The sequence below is a fragment of the Sturnira hondurensis genome, unplaced genomic scaffold (genome assembly GCF_014824575.4).
Source record: "Sturnira hondurensis isolate 20B ecotype Veracruz unplaced genomic scaffold, ASM1482457v3 Scaffold0000780, whole genome shotgun sequence".
In the NCBI taxonomy this organism is placed as follows: Eukaryota; Metazoa; Chordata; class Mammalia; order Chiroptera; family Phyllostomidae; genus Sturnira; species Sturnira hondurensis.
Genome location: NW_028073411.1, coordinates 19,258,803 through 19,275,041, shown reverse-complemented (window position 1 = coordinate 19,275,041; position 16,239 = coordinate 19,258,803). Strand labels below are relative to the sequence as shown.

General features: G+C 54.4%; 1 protein-coding gene across 1 annotated transcript; it reads right to left on the bottom strand.

Moving 5' to 3' along the window:
* Positions 1 to 10,039: 10,039 nt before the first annotated feature.
* On the bottom strand, positions 10,040 to 11,207 carry RD3L (RD3 like). Its single transcript, XM_037049925.1, has 2 exons — positions 10,909 to 11,207; positions 10,040 to 10,367 (listed from the first exon to the last, which is right to left on the bottom strand). Exons 1-2 carry the CDS (start codon positions 11,205 to 11,207, stop codon positions 10,040 to 10,042), a joined length of 627 nt encoding a protein of 208 aa, XP_036905820.1.
* Between the last annotated feature and the right edge of the window lie 5,032 nt (positions 11,208 to 16,239).

The following is a 16,239-nucleotide window of genomic DNA, read 5'->3' as shown; positions in this document are numbered from 1 at the left end:
TATATTTTATTGATTATGCCAATACGGTTGTCTGATTTCCCCCTCTTCATTCCCCTCCACCCTGCACACCCCTCCCCCTACATTCCCCCCTTTAGTTCATGTTCCTATGTCACAAGTTCTTTAGCTTCTACATTTCCCATACTATTCTTGCCCTGCCCCTATTTTCTACCTACCATCTATGCTACTTATTCTCTGCACTTTCTCCTCCTCCCACTCCCCTGTTGCTAACCCTTCATGTGATCTCCATTTCTGTGGCTCCGCCCCTGATCTAGTTGACCCGTTAGTTTGCTTTTGTTTTACGTGTGGTTGTTAATAACTGTGTTTGCTCTCCTGTCACTGTTCATATTTTTTATCTTCTTTTTCTTAGATAAGTCCCTTTAACATTTCATATAATAAGGGCTTGGTGATGATGAACTCCTGGAACTTGACCTTATCTGAGAAGCACTTTATCTGCCCCTCCATTCTAAATGATGTCTTTGCTGGATAGAGCAATCTTGGATGTAAGTCCTTGCCTTTCATGACTTGGAATACTTCTTTCCAGCCCCTTCTTGCCTGTAAGGTCTCTTTTGAGAAATCAGCTGACAGTCTGATGGAAACTCCTTTGTAGATGACTGTCCCCTTATCTCGGAAAGAAATCTCTCAGAAATAAATCTTAAAATAATGGCTAATCTGGAATTCATTGTGTATGGAAATTGACATTCAGTGAAGAAGGTGAAATGACATTTCAGACAAACTAAGACTGAGGGAATAATTACCACTGGATCTGCAAGGGGGGAAAAAAAGAGAAAGAAAGAAAAGCACTCATTATTCGGGCAGAAGGAAAGGAGCGGAAATGGAACGGTGGAGATGGGGGAGGGGAGATCAGTGGAAACGCCCCACTCCTGCTCCCGGGAGAAAAGTCGTGGACTTTAGTGGATTGACGCTGTATGTGAAACTTGGAAGGCTTGCTCGCCACTTCAGGATGGTGGTTCTCAAAGTGTGGTTTGGAGGTTTCCAATGCCCTGAGGGAATCAAAATTATTTTCCTAATAATGGTAAAATGTTAATTGTCTTCTTCACTCAAATTTTCCACAAGTGTATGGTGACTTTTCCGGAGGCTATGTGACTCGTTGTGTCACAAAGAGAATGAATACAGAAGCAGGTATGGGAATCCAGCTGTCTTCCAGGAAGGCAGACATGAACAGATCTTTGACAGTGTTAAAACGTCACTCTTCTCCCACAGAAAACCATATTTTACTTATTTTTTTAGATTTTCTTTATTTTTAGAGAGAGGGAAAGGGATGGGGAAAGAAAAGAAACATTGATGTGCAGGAAACAACCATAGATTGTCCCCATAGGTTGAGGGTTGCACGCCCCCAACCAGGGACCTGGCCCCTAATCCAGGAATGTCCCTGACTAGGAATATAACTGGTGACCTTTAGGTTCACGGGCTGGTGCTCAATCCACTGAGCCACATCAGCCAAGGCAAAAAAATTATTTTAATTTTTAAAATTATTTTTTAAACATTTAGTTAATTTATTTATTACACCTTTTTTGTTTTTTTTAAAAGACTTTATTTACTTTCAGAGAGAGAGGAAGAGAAGGAGAAAGAGAGGGAGAGAAACATGGATGTGTGGTTGCCTCTCGCACATACCCCCACTGGGGACTCTGCCCGCAATCCAGGCAGGTGCCGGGACTGGGAATTGAATCAACAACCCTTCGGTTCGCAGGCCGGTGCTCAGTCCACTGAGTCACACCAGCCAGGGCAAAATTTTAAAAAATATAGTTACTTTTTATAAAAATATTCTCTTTAACATCATATAGTTTTATTATTTTAAAATAAATTAAAAAGTAAAAAAACCCTGTAATCCCTAAAAAGGTAGTTGTAACACACATAAACAAAAATTCTTTGGGGTCTTCAATTATTTTAGCGTGTAAAAGGGTCCTGAGACAAGCACCAGGTCTGGGAACCACTGTTTTAGAATACGGATGATTTGGACTTAGAACGTTTTAGAAAACTGCTAAGGACCACAAACATTTAGGTGAAACTTGAAGAGCATCAGCGTAAGCTATTTCAAGACAAAGCTTTCAAACTTCAAACTTGACTTGAGATCTATAGACTTTTAATGTCTTCGGTTGAAAATCCAACACGCCCCACAAGCGGAACCGTGCAGCTCTGGCATCCACAGCAGCTGAAACTGCTGTCGGTTGTCTTCCCTCGAGGTCTGCAGCTCACGCTGCCCTGGGAATGCAGATATGCAAACCTTCAAGGCCGCCGGTCTCCAGCGGCCCTCCCACCTGCTCTGGCCTGGCTGTCTGCAAGCCTACTGGGAACCATCCAGCTGTCTCTTTTTAGCTGAACTTCAGACAGGAATGCAAGATGAGCGGGGGTATGTGTGGACTTCCTGCACCGAAGGAAGGGTGCTCAGAGCCATTCAGTTGGGGAGACAGTGAATGCTAACGAGTGTTTAGTCAGGAAAATGGCAAATGAGAAGTGATTATACGAGAAAAAAAATCTCCAAACTGAAGAATCATCAACACACCGTCTTTAAGCTGTAGTCAAAACCTCAAAACTCAAGAGGATGTAAGGAGATAGTAACCCCAAAGCATCAAAGACCATAAAAAAGCCCTCAAGAAAATGTTTTAAACGAAGCCTTTTCAAAAAAAGAGCAACTTCTACTTAAACTCATATTCATTGTGACATTAGCAAAGGACAACGGCCAGTGGGAACAGTGACCTACCTGGAAACACAAACACCAGCGAGTTGTTAGTGGTTACATTGTATTTTGTGAAATTTAGAACATGTGCTAGCTGGACTTCAAGTATAAAGTTGAAGTATTTTCCAGTCAAGGCTGCAGTATTTGGAATAGTCCGAATACATGGCCCAAAGCTCATATCGGGTTGGCCAAAAAGTTCATGTAGTTTTTTTTCTGTAAAATAAAGGACACATTTTTCATTTTCAGCAACAACTCTATTGATTTGGATATTCTGAGTACACCAGCTCTCTCCTGTGTGGTAGATTGTTGATTGTTCTCAATTAACATCTCCATGTACCCCTGTCAGCTCCAACTCATCTACCTGACCACAGAGTACTGCCCAGCAAGAAATCTCCAGCACAAAACTTCACGAACCGCTTTGGACATGTTTGATCAGTTGCGGTACCTTCCCCATATACAACACAATTTTTTTTTTGCATTTCAGTTGTTTTTTATCCCTCCTGAAATAATAAAGTATAATATGCTGAAAATGTTGTGCATTTTCTTCATCTCCAACATTAAAATGGCTACACAAAAATCACTAATTTTGATAAATTTTTAAAAAGATTTTATTTATTTATCTTTGGAGGGGAAGGGATGGAGGGAGGGGGAGAAATACCAATGTATGGTTGCCTCTTGTGTATCCCCTGCTGGGAACTGGCCTGCAACCCAGGCATGTGCCCTGACTGGGAATCGAACTGAGATCCTTTGGTTCGCAGGCCCGTGCTCAATCCACTGAGCTATACCAGCCAGGGCTAATTTTGATAAATTTAAAAAAAAAAGTATGCTGCTATGGCACCTGTCACAATACAATCTAACAAAATTGCTTTGAATGAAGTTAAAGACAACTAAGCACTACTAGAGCCATCCTATAGTAAAAAACAAGCATTTTGGCCAACCCAATACACGTAGGTGGTGAGGCCAGGATTTGGACCCGAGACTCCCAGTGCAGCGCCATGCTGGGCTCTTCTCTTTTTTTTTTGGCGAGACACCAGGAGGTCAAGCTTGCCTAGTCTGATTTACGCTGCAGTTTCTTGAGCTAATCTATTTGAGCCTTTTGGGGGCATATTCCAGTCCTTAACTGATGGGACTTCACACTGTTGGTCCTTCTACAGATTCTTTCTCTCCGCTCTTTCCTGAGCACCACCCCACCCCAGCCCACTACCACGGGATCAGATGTTGCCCTGGGCTTCGACAGTGCCGTAGGCAGTCTAGTTGTCATTCTGCTGACCCGCCCTGTGGTATTCCTTCCTTTGTACACCTTTGCTGTATTTTCCCATTGCCTCTCCCCTCAGGCTGTTTCCTAGGGTTCTGTCCTCCGCCTCCCTTCACTCATCTAGAGTTTGGTCTGGACTGTTTCCGCAGCTCCGGGGTTTTAACCACCGTTCATTTGCTGATGACCTCCAAATCTGTGCCTCTCACCACCTGCCCAGCTGTAGGTAGGGCAGTGCACCTGAGACACACATTTAGGGAGAAGGACGATGCATTCAGTTTGTTTATGACATAAATTTTATGCTCTGGCCTCAGAGAACTTCTTCCAGGTCCTCAACTCGGCCATGAAGGCTTCCAGTGTCTAGAACTCCGCCCATGTGCTCCTCTCCCGTGCTCCCCTCTGAGTCCTCCCTGTTCCAATTCTTCCTTGGTTGTCCCCCAGGTGTCCACTTAGGTGTCGTTTTCTCCGAGAGGCCTTCCCTGACCTCCTTGCTCCTCTCCCCCAAATTATATGCAAGGTGTTCCAGTTTTGCAGCCACAATAGGACAAGCACAAATCCCTTCCCGGGTTTGCTTTCTGCCTCCGCACCCTGAGCTCCATCATCCCGCGGCCCTGCGCAACCCAGCATACAGGCAGTGCTCCGTAAATGCCGTGTACCAACCTCCAGAGGGAGAGGGCAGAAACCCGAGGCCAGGTCTCACACCTCAGCGTCTGCAGACACCTTGCCCAAGCCCAGAAAGCGCAGGAACCTCCTACGCTGCCCCCCGGGGACCTCAGACCCACGCCCAGGCCTCTTTGACGGGGAGGGGCGAGCCAAGCGCCCCGCAGGCCGAGCGCGCGGCCCGAGGCCCAGGCCTTGGGCACTGGCGCGCTCTGATTGGAGGGCCTGTAGTAGGGCGGGGCTGCAGGCGCGTCGACGCTGCGTGGCGTTCCCGCCACGCCGGGGCGGCCGACGCCGGTTTTCAACACTTGGTCCGGCGGTTGAGGTGGCGCCGACTCTAGGCCGCGACCATGCTACGCAAGCTCACCGTGGACCAGATCAACGACTGGTTCACCATCGGCAAGACCGTGACCGACGTGGAGCTGCTGGGCTCGCCGCCCGCCTTCCCGGCGGAGGCGGCCAGGGACGAGGCCCGGCGCCGTGCCGGGGTCCCGGGGGCCCACCCTGCCGCCTCGGCCCCCGCCCAGGCCCAGGGGCAAGTGCTCCAGGCGGCATCCGGGAGGTAGGAGGCCAGAGGGGTCTGAGGGTGGGGGTGGGGCCTGGACCGTGCACTGGGGCCCCGTGGCACTTCGCTGGCCCCCGACGCCCGGGCGTGAGAGCTGTCTGCGGATGAGTCCTATGCGGCCACCGACACCAGGCTCGCCCCTCCCGACCAGAAGAGGAGCTCGACCGAGTTTTTTTATTAATGGACTATTTCTTAGAGCCCTTTAGGGTTCCCGAAGAATTGAGCGGAGAGTACCGAGTGCCGTGCACCCCCCTCCCCCATTTCCCCTCGTTGTTAGCATTTGCTGTAGTTTGTTACATTTGGTGAACCGGTGCTGATGCATCGTCAGTAACCACAATCCATAGTTAAGATGAGGCCTCACTGTTGGTGTTGGTACAACGACCTGTGCCCACCACTGCTCTGAAAGGCCTTCTGCTCTGCCTAGGGGCCCCCGGCCACCCCGGATCTTTTTAAATAGCTCTGACCACAGGTACGTGACCACAGGTACGCAGCCTTTTCACACAAACACAGGTGGCTTTCACTTGGCAACAGGCGTTTAAGGTGACTCCGCGGCTTTTCATGACCCGATAGCTACTGGGTTGGTCAACATTCCCTTAGTTTTTCTGTACAGTGGGTCTAGTAGTGCTTGGCTGTCTTTAACTTCATCTGAAATGGTTTTGTTAGATTGGATTGTGACAACTGTCGTATCGTTGTGCCTTTAAAAAACCCCATCAAAATTGGCGAATTTTTGTGCAACTATTTTAATATTGAAGATGGAAGAAGACATGCAAAATTTCTGGTGTATTATATTTTATTACTTTGGGAATATGCAGCAAATGCAAAAAAGATTTGCGCAGTGTGTGGAGAAGGTGCTGTAACTGATCCAACGTGTCAGAAGTGGTTTATGAAGTTTCTCCGTCCTGTTGACATTTTGGCCAAGTGATTCTTTGCCGTGGGGCTGTCTTATGTGTGGGAAGGTGTTGAGCAGCACCCTTGGCCTCTGCCCACTAGAAGCCCATAGTGGGAGAGCGGACATACTCAAAACATCCAAATTGATAAAGTGATTGGTGAAAATGAAAAGTATGACTTTTATTTTATGGAAGAAACATAACGGGCTTTTTGGCCAACCCAATACTTTTTCTTTAAGTGCCCAATACCACTCCGTGTCTGGATCTACCACAGACTATTTACCCTCCACCTGCTGAAGAGCTTCCAGGCTGTGGTGGTTAGGGACCGGCTGCTGCGAGCATCCGTGTGCAGGTGTGCTGTGGGGTTGGAGGTTTTCAGCGCACCTGAGTGAATACCGAGGTGTGGGATGCAGGACTGTCAGTCTTATTAGTGCCCCACCCCCTGCGGGTTCTGGACTCCAGCACAGCGGCTGCTGTCAGTTAAGCTGTTGGTGGGGTTTCGGTGCAAACAACAAAGCTAGAGGTTGCCTTGTTTTTAGAAGACCCAGGTCGCTGGAGCAGAAACCTGCTCCCTCAGGGAAGGCCAGTGGGGAGCACCTCTGGCTGGGGCCCTGGTGGGCCCCTCTCCCCCAAGCTGGGCACCCTGTACTGTGGAGAGAGTGGGTTTTGTTAGTTTTGTAAGCTGATCTTGTTTGTTGCTCTGTCTGACCTCTGGGTCAGCTTTTCATGGCTCCTTTTCAAGCCTTTGAAGAGTCAGGCGCAACTTGGGATCTTGGGTGAATTTGTTTCCTGGAGGCTGGGAGGGGACAAAGAGACCCTTGTGCCCTGAGAGTGGCTGTTGAGTCCGTATTTTGGACACTGTGTTTCCTCTCTGCTCACTCTGCTGACGGGTCGGGGCTGCCATGCGTCCTGCTCCGGACAGGCCAGCTCCGAGACTGGGGGCGGGACTGGGGGGGGTGGGACAGTTGGAAAGGCTCTGCCTTTGAAGAGCCTGTTGTATGTAATGTTGGAAGTGAGTTTTACCCACTTTGTCAGAGACGGGAAGGATGGATTTAAATGTCCTTGTAACTACTAACGACCGCTTTTTAAAATTTTCTGTTCTTTGTGGACAAACTTCTGTAAAATCAATGAAAATTATTTTTCAGAGTAATGAAAAGACAAAATACAAGCTCTGTTTAAGAAAACACTACAGTCAACGTGGGCAAAGTTACTCTGTAACCCTGCTTCGAGAGTTTCAACCTCCACAGTTACCTAGGGCCAGGCAAACAGCGTGGGAGTTCTTCCTCTCTAAGCGGTTCTCCTGGAAGTGCTCTCTCCAGGGAAGTGGCCCGTGACCTGGGCTGTGAAAGGATTCACAGGAGAAGGAAAGGCCGAGAGCAGAGATTTATTTTTACTTCCTCAAGAGAGGGAAGGGGCTGGGGGCGGAGATGTGCACCAGCCCTGGGGTGTGGGGGCTGTGAGTTTTCTTTGGACCAAACAAGGGGCGGGACTGTAGCTGGGTAGTCCAGGCCAGGCCAGTGGTTGTGAATCCGGGTTTCAGGCTGGTGGTGCAGCCTCAGGTTGTTCGCTGTTACCCGTGGGCCCAGGGTCTGGGAGCTCTGCTCCGGCCTGGCTGTGTACATGTGCAAGCACCTGTGTGGGCCAGGCTTTCAGTGCCCCTCCCAGTCCTGAGGACGGGCTCCGAGACACATCCACTGTGCCCGGCAGGCTCCAGGGGAGGGCCTGAGAGGGGCTTTCCTTCCTTCCACCTCTCGTGTACACCTGCAGTGCCAGGGGCTCTGACGTGGGGCAGGCAGGTGGCTCGCTGCAGCAGCGGTGCTCTGTCATTGAAACAGCCCCTTAGGTCGATGGCTTTTTGATTAGAGCTGAGAAAAAAGACCTGGGTGGCAGAGTGGCCCACTCAGTTGTCCCTGGAGCTTGTGGACGTGTGACAGGGCACAGGGACTTTGCCAGCGTGACTGAGGGTACAGACCCTGCAATGGGGAGCTTACCTGACTGTCTGACCAGGCGCCCTTCAGAGCAGACGCCTGCTCCCAGGACTCAGAGGTTCGGGGCTCCAGCGGGCCCTGACTGGCCACTGTTAGAGGGGTGGTGGGGAGCGTGGGCAGCACAGGCGGAGACCAACCTGGCCAGTGGCCGAGGGCTGCTGGGAAGCAAGGAAGCGGGGCCTGCAGCCCGCCGCTTCGACATTGAGCCTGGCCAGCTGCGCAAATGGTCTTCTGCAGAGAGGGCGGCCCTGCCAGCTCCTGGGTTTGGGCCTTTGTGGCCCTAAGCAGAGAACTCAGGTTGAGCTTATCTGGATTTCTGAGTTACAGAAACTGAGGTAATAAACTTCTGTTTTTTAAAAAAACCCTTCCCTAAGGACATGCTTATTGATCTTAGAGGGAGGAGAAAGGAGGGAGAAAGAGAGGGAGAGAAACATCACTGTGTGGTTGCCTCTGGTGAGCCCCCTACGGGGGACCTGGCCTGCAACCCAGGCAGGTGCCCTGACTAGGAATTGAACCAGCGACCCTCTGGTTTGCAGGCTGGCACTCAATCTACTGAGCCACACCAGTCAGGACTGATTGGTTACCTCTGGCAAGCGCCCCAACTGGGGATTGGGGATTGAACCTGTAACCCAGGCATGTGCCCTGAGTGGGGATGGAACCTGCAGCTTTTTTGGTTTATGGGATGATGCTCCGACCTACTAAGCTACACCAGCCCCTGTGAGCTTTTTGTTAGAAGTCACTTAAAAAAAGTGGCCGTGTCCCTGTGCGGCTGGGGAGGAGGACAGCATGGTCACTTCTGCTGTTCCTGGCAGCTGGAGGCGTCGTAGAGGGAGAAGGGAGTGTTGGGGCTCCTCCTGGTGCCTGCTTCCTGGTGGACATGGGGGGGTGCCAGGTCTCACTGTGGAGGTGACAGCGTTGAGACTTGGGTTTGCTGTATCCCCTTTGTGCTGCACGGCGAGGGGTCCTGCCCGGGGGCCCCGCACGTCTCCCACAGGTGCTGTCCACTTGTGCTCTCGCAGTGCGGACCCACGGGGAAGTGTGGTCACGGGGACTGAAGGACAGGGACGGGAGCGAGCGCTTATCACCAGGCCCTGGCCAACTCCGCACTGCTTAGGAGAGGGTTCGCGGTGAAGGCCGCATGCCTCCCACTCGCAGCGGGGTGCAGGGAGACTCAGGCAGGCTTTCTGGGAGCGGTGTCTCGCTCCACTCTCGGTTTTTTTCTCTTTAGATGAAAAGAGAAAAAAGTCTCTTCTCCCACCCCCCACATCTCCAGATAGAAAGTTGCAGACATTAGGTTCCTTGAGAATTCCTTTTAAGTGGTGAAGCTCTAGCACTTCATCATAAAGATAAACACGACTAGGGAAGTGTCCTACTTGGGTGAAATTTGAGACGTTAATTTAGGTGTACAATATTGTTACTTTAAATGAACACAGTGCCATTTGGAAGTATACACCAGCATTGCTTTCTTTGGGAGCAGCAGCTACCAGGGCTAGGCCAGCCGCCCTCGCTACCGACACAGCTCGGAGGGTTGTTCCCACGCCTTCCCTCAGTTCAGAGGAGACTGAGACGAGTGTGAGTGTCGGGGTGAAGCTTTGTCTTCAGCGGGTCTGCTTGGTGTTGTCCCCCTCCCTGCTGTGGGGCCGCTCGGGGACACCGTGGGTCAGAGGAGAGTGGGTTCCCATCACACGTCACTTTTGTTCTCTGCACGGTTCCCTTTAGAGATCAGAGTCAAGGTTAATGTCCATGTTTCACTCTGAATTGGGCAAATTCTATCCTAAAGCAATGCCTTAGTTCCTGTGACATGCTTTGAGGTACCAGAAGATACTTTAGAAACTTTTTCAAAGTATTTAGGAAGCATTTGAGTTGTTAAGAAACACTGCATTTTTACAGACGTTCAGAAAGAAGCCCCATTGAAGAGAGAGGGTACCCCCATGGGAAGTTTAACTCTGACCTTGGGGCAAAGAGGTGCATGGTGTCATGTTGCTGCTGTTCTCATTCCCGATGTCGCGTGCCCTGACCCGGAGGTGGGCCTCCGAACGCCTCTGGTCCCGGCAGCCCAACTGGGAGGGGGTCACACGGCAGGTCCCATGCCCTGCATGCGAGTGCAGGGAGCCTGCCCTCCCTGTTTCTGTCCACGTAGCTGGAAACAGTGGGAATCTCACCCCTGTCTGTGCTCCGGGCGTGGTCCCCTGGGCAGGCAGGCGGGCTGGGGCCCCCCGGCTGCCCGCCCTTCCTACCCAGGGTGTCCTCTAGAACCTGCTTGAAGAGGTAGACGATTTCCCAGGGCAGCACGTCATTCTCTGCCAACACCTCTCGGAACCTAGAGGGAGAGCAGTAGAGAGGGCGCAGTTCAGACGTCTCGGTGGCCCTATCCTTTGCTCTCCAAAGTGTGGCCTGTGTGGGGCCGTAGTGTGGCAGCAGCCCGCCCGGAGTGGGGTTTGAAGGCGTCTCCTAGCCAGGGAGATAACCACAGGCATTTTTCTCTGGCCTCCCATTAGGGATGTTGGTTGCTGGGGATGTAGGAATTTGGTACGTACAATTAAAGAGTTTATATGATGGCCCTCATTGGTGTGACTCAGTGGACTGAGCACCCAGCCTGTGAACCAAAGGGTTGCCGGTTCCATTCCTAGTCAGGGCACATGCTTGGGTTGCAGGGCAGTCCCCCAGCAGGAGGCTCATGAAAAGCAACCACACATTGATGTTTCTCTCCATTTCTCCTTCCCTTCCCTTCCCCCTCTCTAAAAGTAACCAAAATCTTTTTAAAAATAAAGAGTTTATAGTATAGAATGTGGTGTCTCGTCTGAATGGGTGAGGCGCTAGGACCTGACGGTGCACGTATTGCAGGGCAGGTCAGCCTTTACCTGCGGAGGATGGCCCCGGTTTGGTGAGGCTGCACTTGGGAGCAGAGAGCTTCAAGCTGTCTCTGTCGGGCAGCCGGGATGCCTGTGCGGGGGACCTGGTGGTTTCTCAGCCAGCGGCAATCCACGCCTGTGCTTTTCCCTTCCGGCCCGTTTTCCATCTCTTGGAGTGCCCTCTCTTGCTCCTCCAGCTGCCTCCGCAACTCCCGGAGCAGCGTCCTCGCTGCCCCCTCTGGGCTGGGGCAGTGGGTGGGTCTGTAGGGGCTGTGCTTTGGCCCTTTCGTCCAGCCAAAGAGGGGCATTTTAGCCTGTGGGGAAATTCTTGCTCACTTACGTGTGTGAAGCGTTATGGTTCTGATGAGCAGATACTCATTCCTTGGTAACGTGTTTGCCAGACGAGTGGGTGGGTTTCCCACCGGTCAGGTGTGCCGGTCAAAAACCAACCTTTGGAAAGGCCTTTCTGTGGCAGGAAGGAAACGCACAGCGTTAGAGACCATCGGCAGACTGGACGTTTCCTGAAAGCAGCGCTTGCTGTTGGAAGTGACACTGGTACTACACGTTCTTGTTATTAGGGCACACGTACCGGATCGAGGTCAAGTGCCACCTAGAGACACACTCGTACCTAGTTTGAACAGAAAGGGCTGAAAGCGCACCTGTTAGGTTGGTGGGCCTGCTGTGGCCACTCTGCCGGACTCCCTGAGTCGGTGGGGGCGCGGTGGCGCTGGCCGGCCTGCTGCTTGGGGCTGGGGCCCCTGCTGTGGGAGCGAAGCCTGCTGGTCTCCCCACTGAGGCTGTGCACAGCTGATGTGTGAGGGACGGGGTCGCGATGTCTTCGGGGGAGAGTGCTTACTGCCTTCCCTGCAGACAGGCCCAGGGAGGCAGCAGGACTCACCACTGAGTCCCCCATCATGACACACCTGCTGGCCTGCCCTTTGGGGGCAGCACAGTCACCTGCAGACATGTGGCTGCTGTGGCTCGGGCCTCTGTGCACTCGGATGTGCTGAGTGTCTGGTGGGGGTGGCGAAGTGACACAGCTGTGCTCGCCTTGGAAGGACGGTCCTTGGCTGCGCTGCCCGCTGTGCGCTGCCCCTCGGGTCTGGACTCCGGAAATAGCCCTGCCGCCCTGCTTCTCCAGCCCGACCTCCAGGCCGTGTAGAAGCTGGGTCTCTGTCCCTCCAGTGAGAGCAGGAGGAGGACACGCGACCGGACTGCTGGCAAACGCGTGTTCCGAGGAGCCTCCTTATCTCGAGGGGCCGGGCAGGGGTGCGGTGTCGGTGTCCTCGGGCTGTCAGGTGAACGTGACACCCTGCTCGTCTTTCTCACCACCGGGCGGGTGGCAGCGTGGTCGGAGCAGGCTCAGGTCCTGGAGGGTGTCCCGTGGGTATCGGCAGATAGCTGTGAGGTGTGTGTGATCTCTTCAGTGACAGGGTGTGAGGCAGCAATAGGTCAAGGCCAGGAAAGATGAGTTAAGCAGGAGGAATTCGGTGCAGGAAATTGCTCCCTCTGTGGGCAGGTGCTGCCGCACCATGGGGTCGCCGTCCGGGCCAGGTGGGCGCCGTGCTGGGGAGCGGTGGGCCTTGCACATGTGGCTCCAGGTCACTCGACTGTGCGATGGCTTTCCCATCGATGACGCTGCAGATCGTTCCGCTCCTGCTCTCTCCCCCCTGTGCGCGGGAGAGGGCAGACACGGCTCTGGCAGCCCTGCGTGTCGTGTGTGAGCAGCAGTGCTGCACGCGGCCGTTGCAACCCCCTGCTGCTCCTGGAGAGAGAGCTGTGGACGTCAGGTTTCATCACCGTCAGCGGGGAGGCTGTCACCTCACATGGCCTGTGGCTCCACAGACTCGCCCTGACAGACCTGCCCAGTGGGTTTGTGGCTGTGGGGGACAGGCACTGCTGCTCCTCCCTCTGAACAGCCTTGGTGGCCGCTGTGGTGGTCCCCGCTGTGGTGGTCCCCGCTGTGGTGGTCCCCGCCGGCCCCGGCAGGCGGCATCTCGGAATGTGCTGCGTGTAGAGCACCGTGGGGCCTCTGCTTAGGCTCTGTCGTCCCGCCCGGCCCCTCGTGTGCGGCCCAGGTGGTCGTTTGTCCCAGTGGGACTGCCTGGCAGGCGCCGTGCCCCTCTGTCCCTTCTCCAGCACCCCTTGCCGCCACCCCCCCCCCCCCCCCCGCCGGCTGTGTCCCTTGAGACCCTTGTCTCTGTCGTATCTGTGGACCCACCTTGTGACACTCTCCTCCAGGGCCTGGGTCACTGTCTCCTCCCATCTGCGGGAGGATGTCACCGTTGTTTCCTCGGTGGTCCCCGTGACCTCTGGCTCATTTCTCTTTGCTCTTAACTCGGAGAGTCACTGGTCTGCGTTTCTGTCTCCCTTCATTTTCCAGTCCTTTCTGATGAGCGGGCCACTGGGACAGCCAGCTTCCCGGCTCCCAGCACATGTCCCTCGTTTGTGCCGTGGCCTGGACACTGGTGAGGGTGGGGGTGCAGCAGGGACCAGCGCCAGTGCAGGGTTGCCCGGCAAGGGCGTCAGAGTGTCTGCAGCTGTCCAGCACTCGAGCCCCGCCCACTAGATGTGGAATAGGGACGTCGCTGGTCAGTGTACTGCCGTGCGGTGCGCTCCCCGGTGACGTGTCTCCCTCCTCCGCTTGACCTGCTGGCCCCTCTCCCCAGACCGTCCAGACTCTGTCCGCGCCTGATTGTGCGCAGTGGCCCTCACCTGGGCCCGTGCTCGGAGCGCCTTCCTCTGCCCTCACTCGGGTCGGTGGAGGCCAGGGTTAGGTGCTCCTTGTACAGTTGTGTGTTCTGGGCTTTGTCCTGTCTCCTGAGACGCCGGGTTGGTGCGGAGCCACTGGCCATTCCCTGAGTGCAGCGGTTTCCTGCCGCCGGGCAGCTGGGGACACAGTGTGTGCAGGCGAGGAGGGGCACGCCTTTGCACTGATCCTTCCCGTGCACCAGGGCGTGGCCAGATCAACCCTGGGTGTTTATCAGACGTATCAGTGAGTGGAAGGGGAGTGCATTGTTGCTAGTGAGGTGTGGCCCCGTCCAGTCCTGTCGTGTGGGACACGCGCAGCTGAGGCCGTGGAGCAAGCGGGATAGCTCTCTGGTCCTCGTCGTGGTTGGGTCCATCCATCAGCTGAGTCGTGCACAGTTTCACAGACGCGACGTGAAACAGGACTGTCATTTGTGACGTGTGAGAGAGTGTGCACGCGTGTGAAGCTGTAAGGTGTGTCAGGAAGCAGGTAAGAGGGCCGGTCTGGGAAGGCGGAGTCGTGGGGTCTCGGAGGGCAGGCCGGAAGCTGGGGTCACTGTTCCGGGCTTGCTGTCAGGGCCTGTGGCCCCGTGTGGGGTCTTGGCACTTGAAGGCAGCCTCGGCGCCTGCAGGTGGGCAGTCTTCTGCCTCCCCCTTGGCTTCTAGATGGAGGACCCTGGGTCATGGTCCTTCTTTTCTGGCTGTTGGAGGGGAAGCTGTGACGTTAGATGCCCCCCCCCCACCACTTCCTCTGGGGACTCATGAGTCAGCCCGTGGTGTCCGGCCATCTGGTCGGGCTGTGCGCTCCCCTCGTAGGGCTTGCCGTGCCCTGTGCACAGGTGCCTCCCCGCCTGCGCCCGTGAGCTTCTCGATTCCCAGTCGGTGCCCGCGAGCTTTAGGGGGCGGTCTCAGTGTGCTAGTCCTTCCCTTTCTGACGTTCCCTTTCTCGTGTTCTTGTGTGGGAAGGCCTTCTCTGCTCTCGAAGTTACAGCACACGGGAAGATACTAGCTTTCTAGGCTTAAAAAATGTGGGTGCCTGGATGTTGGCTGGGAGCCGACTCTCGGTTGGGGTGGGCTGTGGCAGTCGGACCCTTGTCCCCAGATTGGGTGCCCAGTAGGCAGAGTGTGTGCGCATTGCTCCAGCCAGAGGCCCGCCTGGCCCTTGTGGTAACTGGTGTGTCCTGGGCACTGGGGCTGGGGAGCTGCAGGGGGTGCAGCAGGCCAGCCCAGTTCAGGTTCAGGTTCCTGTCAGCCTCTGGGCTGTGGGTCAGGTCCCCAGGCTCCAGAGCCTTCACAGTGCCCCGGGGCTGCCCTGCAGGAGCCACCCGCGGAGCCACCTGGAGCTCCCAGCAGCTGTCCCAGCTGGCCTGGCCCTAGGTGGGCCCGGGGTCTGTGGGGTCCCAACACTGGGCCGTTCCTGGTTGGGCCTTTGTTGCCCTGCTCAGCCCTGCACTTTCTGCACCTGCTCTGTCCACGTGCCTCCCGGGTGCTGCAGTGGGAGGGCAGAGGGCCAGACGGGGGCGCTGGTCCTGTCTCCCAGCCCCTGCTGCCCCTGCAGGGTGGAGAAGGCAGGGAAAAACCCCAAGTAGGGGCTGCCCCGTTTTGTGCATTTGGAGCCCCTTCCCTGCTCATGGGGCACACTGCCTGTGCTGTGGGGGTGCAGGCCATGGCCAAGGGCAGCAGTCTCACAGCTGGCTGCTGGTGCCTGCCTCTTGGTCCCCCGGCCAGCCTGTTGTGTGGACTTCCCAAGCCGTCCAAGAGCTGATGGCGGTCTGTCCTGGGCCACACCTTGTTCTGTGGGCACACAGGTGCGGGCCCAGGGTTGCTGGACCTGGGACCTGGTGGTCAGCCTCAGCCCTCGGTCTTCTTTTCCTGCCCGGGTCTGAAGTGCCCATGCAGTCTGTGGGCTGCCACATTCCCTCTTGCTGCCTGGGCCCCTCACGGACGCCCTGGAGGTGGTCTCCCTGCCTCTGCTGTCTGTGTCCTATCACCCCACCTCTCGCCGGTCAGAGCCGTCTGTCGCCACAGGAGCCAGACTGACCTCTCTCTCTGCCCAGACCGTTTTGCTGTGTGCAGAGGCTGCCGACCTCACTGTCGGTCCCTGCCTGGGCCTGGCCCCTCCTGGTGCCCCTCACCCACCCATGCCCTTCAGGCCCCCACTGCGGGCACCGGGCAGGCGTTGCAGACGGGGTGCCAGACCCGTGTCCCTGTGGGCGGGGAGCTGCTTATTTTTTCCAGTTTGAAGGATGAAACAATGGTTTCTCATCATTTTAATTTGCATCTACTTGGTAAATGACTGTGAATTTGGGTGAATTTTTGTTTATTTATTGACCATTTGCATTTCCTCTATGGCTTAATGTAAAAGTAGTTGAGGATTCCTCCAGCACAGCGATTTTCAACCTTTTCATCTCATGGCGCACGTAAACTAATTACTAAAATTCTGTGGCTCTCCAGAAAATTATTTCTTGCTGATCTGACAAAAACTAGGTATAGTTTTTATTCATTTCACACTGGATGGCCATTGCTGTGTTGGCTGTTGTCATTTTTCCAGTTTGACAGCCTAAGGGGGAAGCGGTCATTGCCCCTGACTAG

Bases quoted from the DNA above. Each gene is read 5' to 3' on its own strand.
- RD3L (XM_037049925.1), bottom strand. From the start codon at position 11,207: ATGCCCCTCTTTGGCTGGACGAAAGGGCCAAAGCACAGCCCCTACAGA. The intron at 10,368-10,908 runs GTAAAGGCTGAC...CTCTCCCTCTAG, and splicing joins ACCGGGGCCATCCTCCGCAG to GTTCCGAGAGGTGTTGGCAG.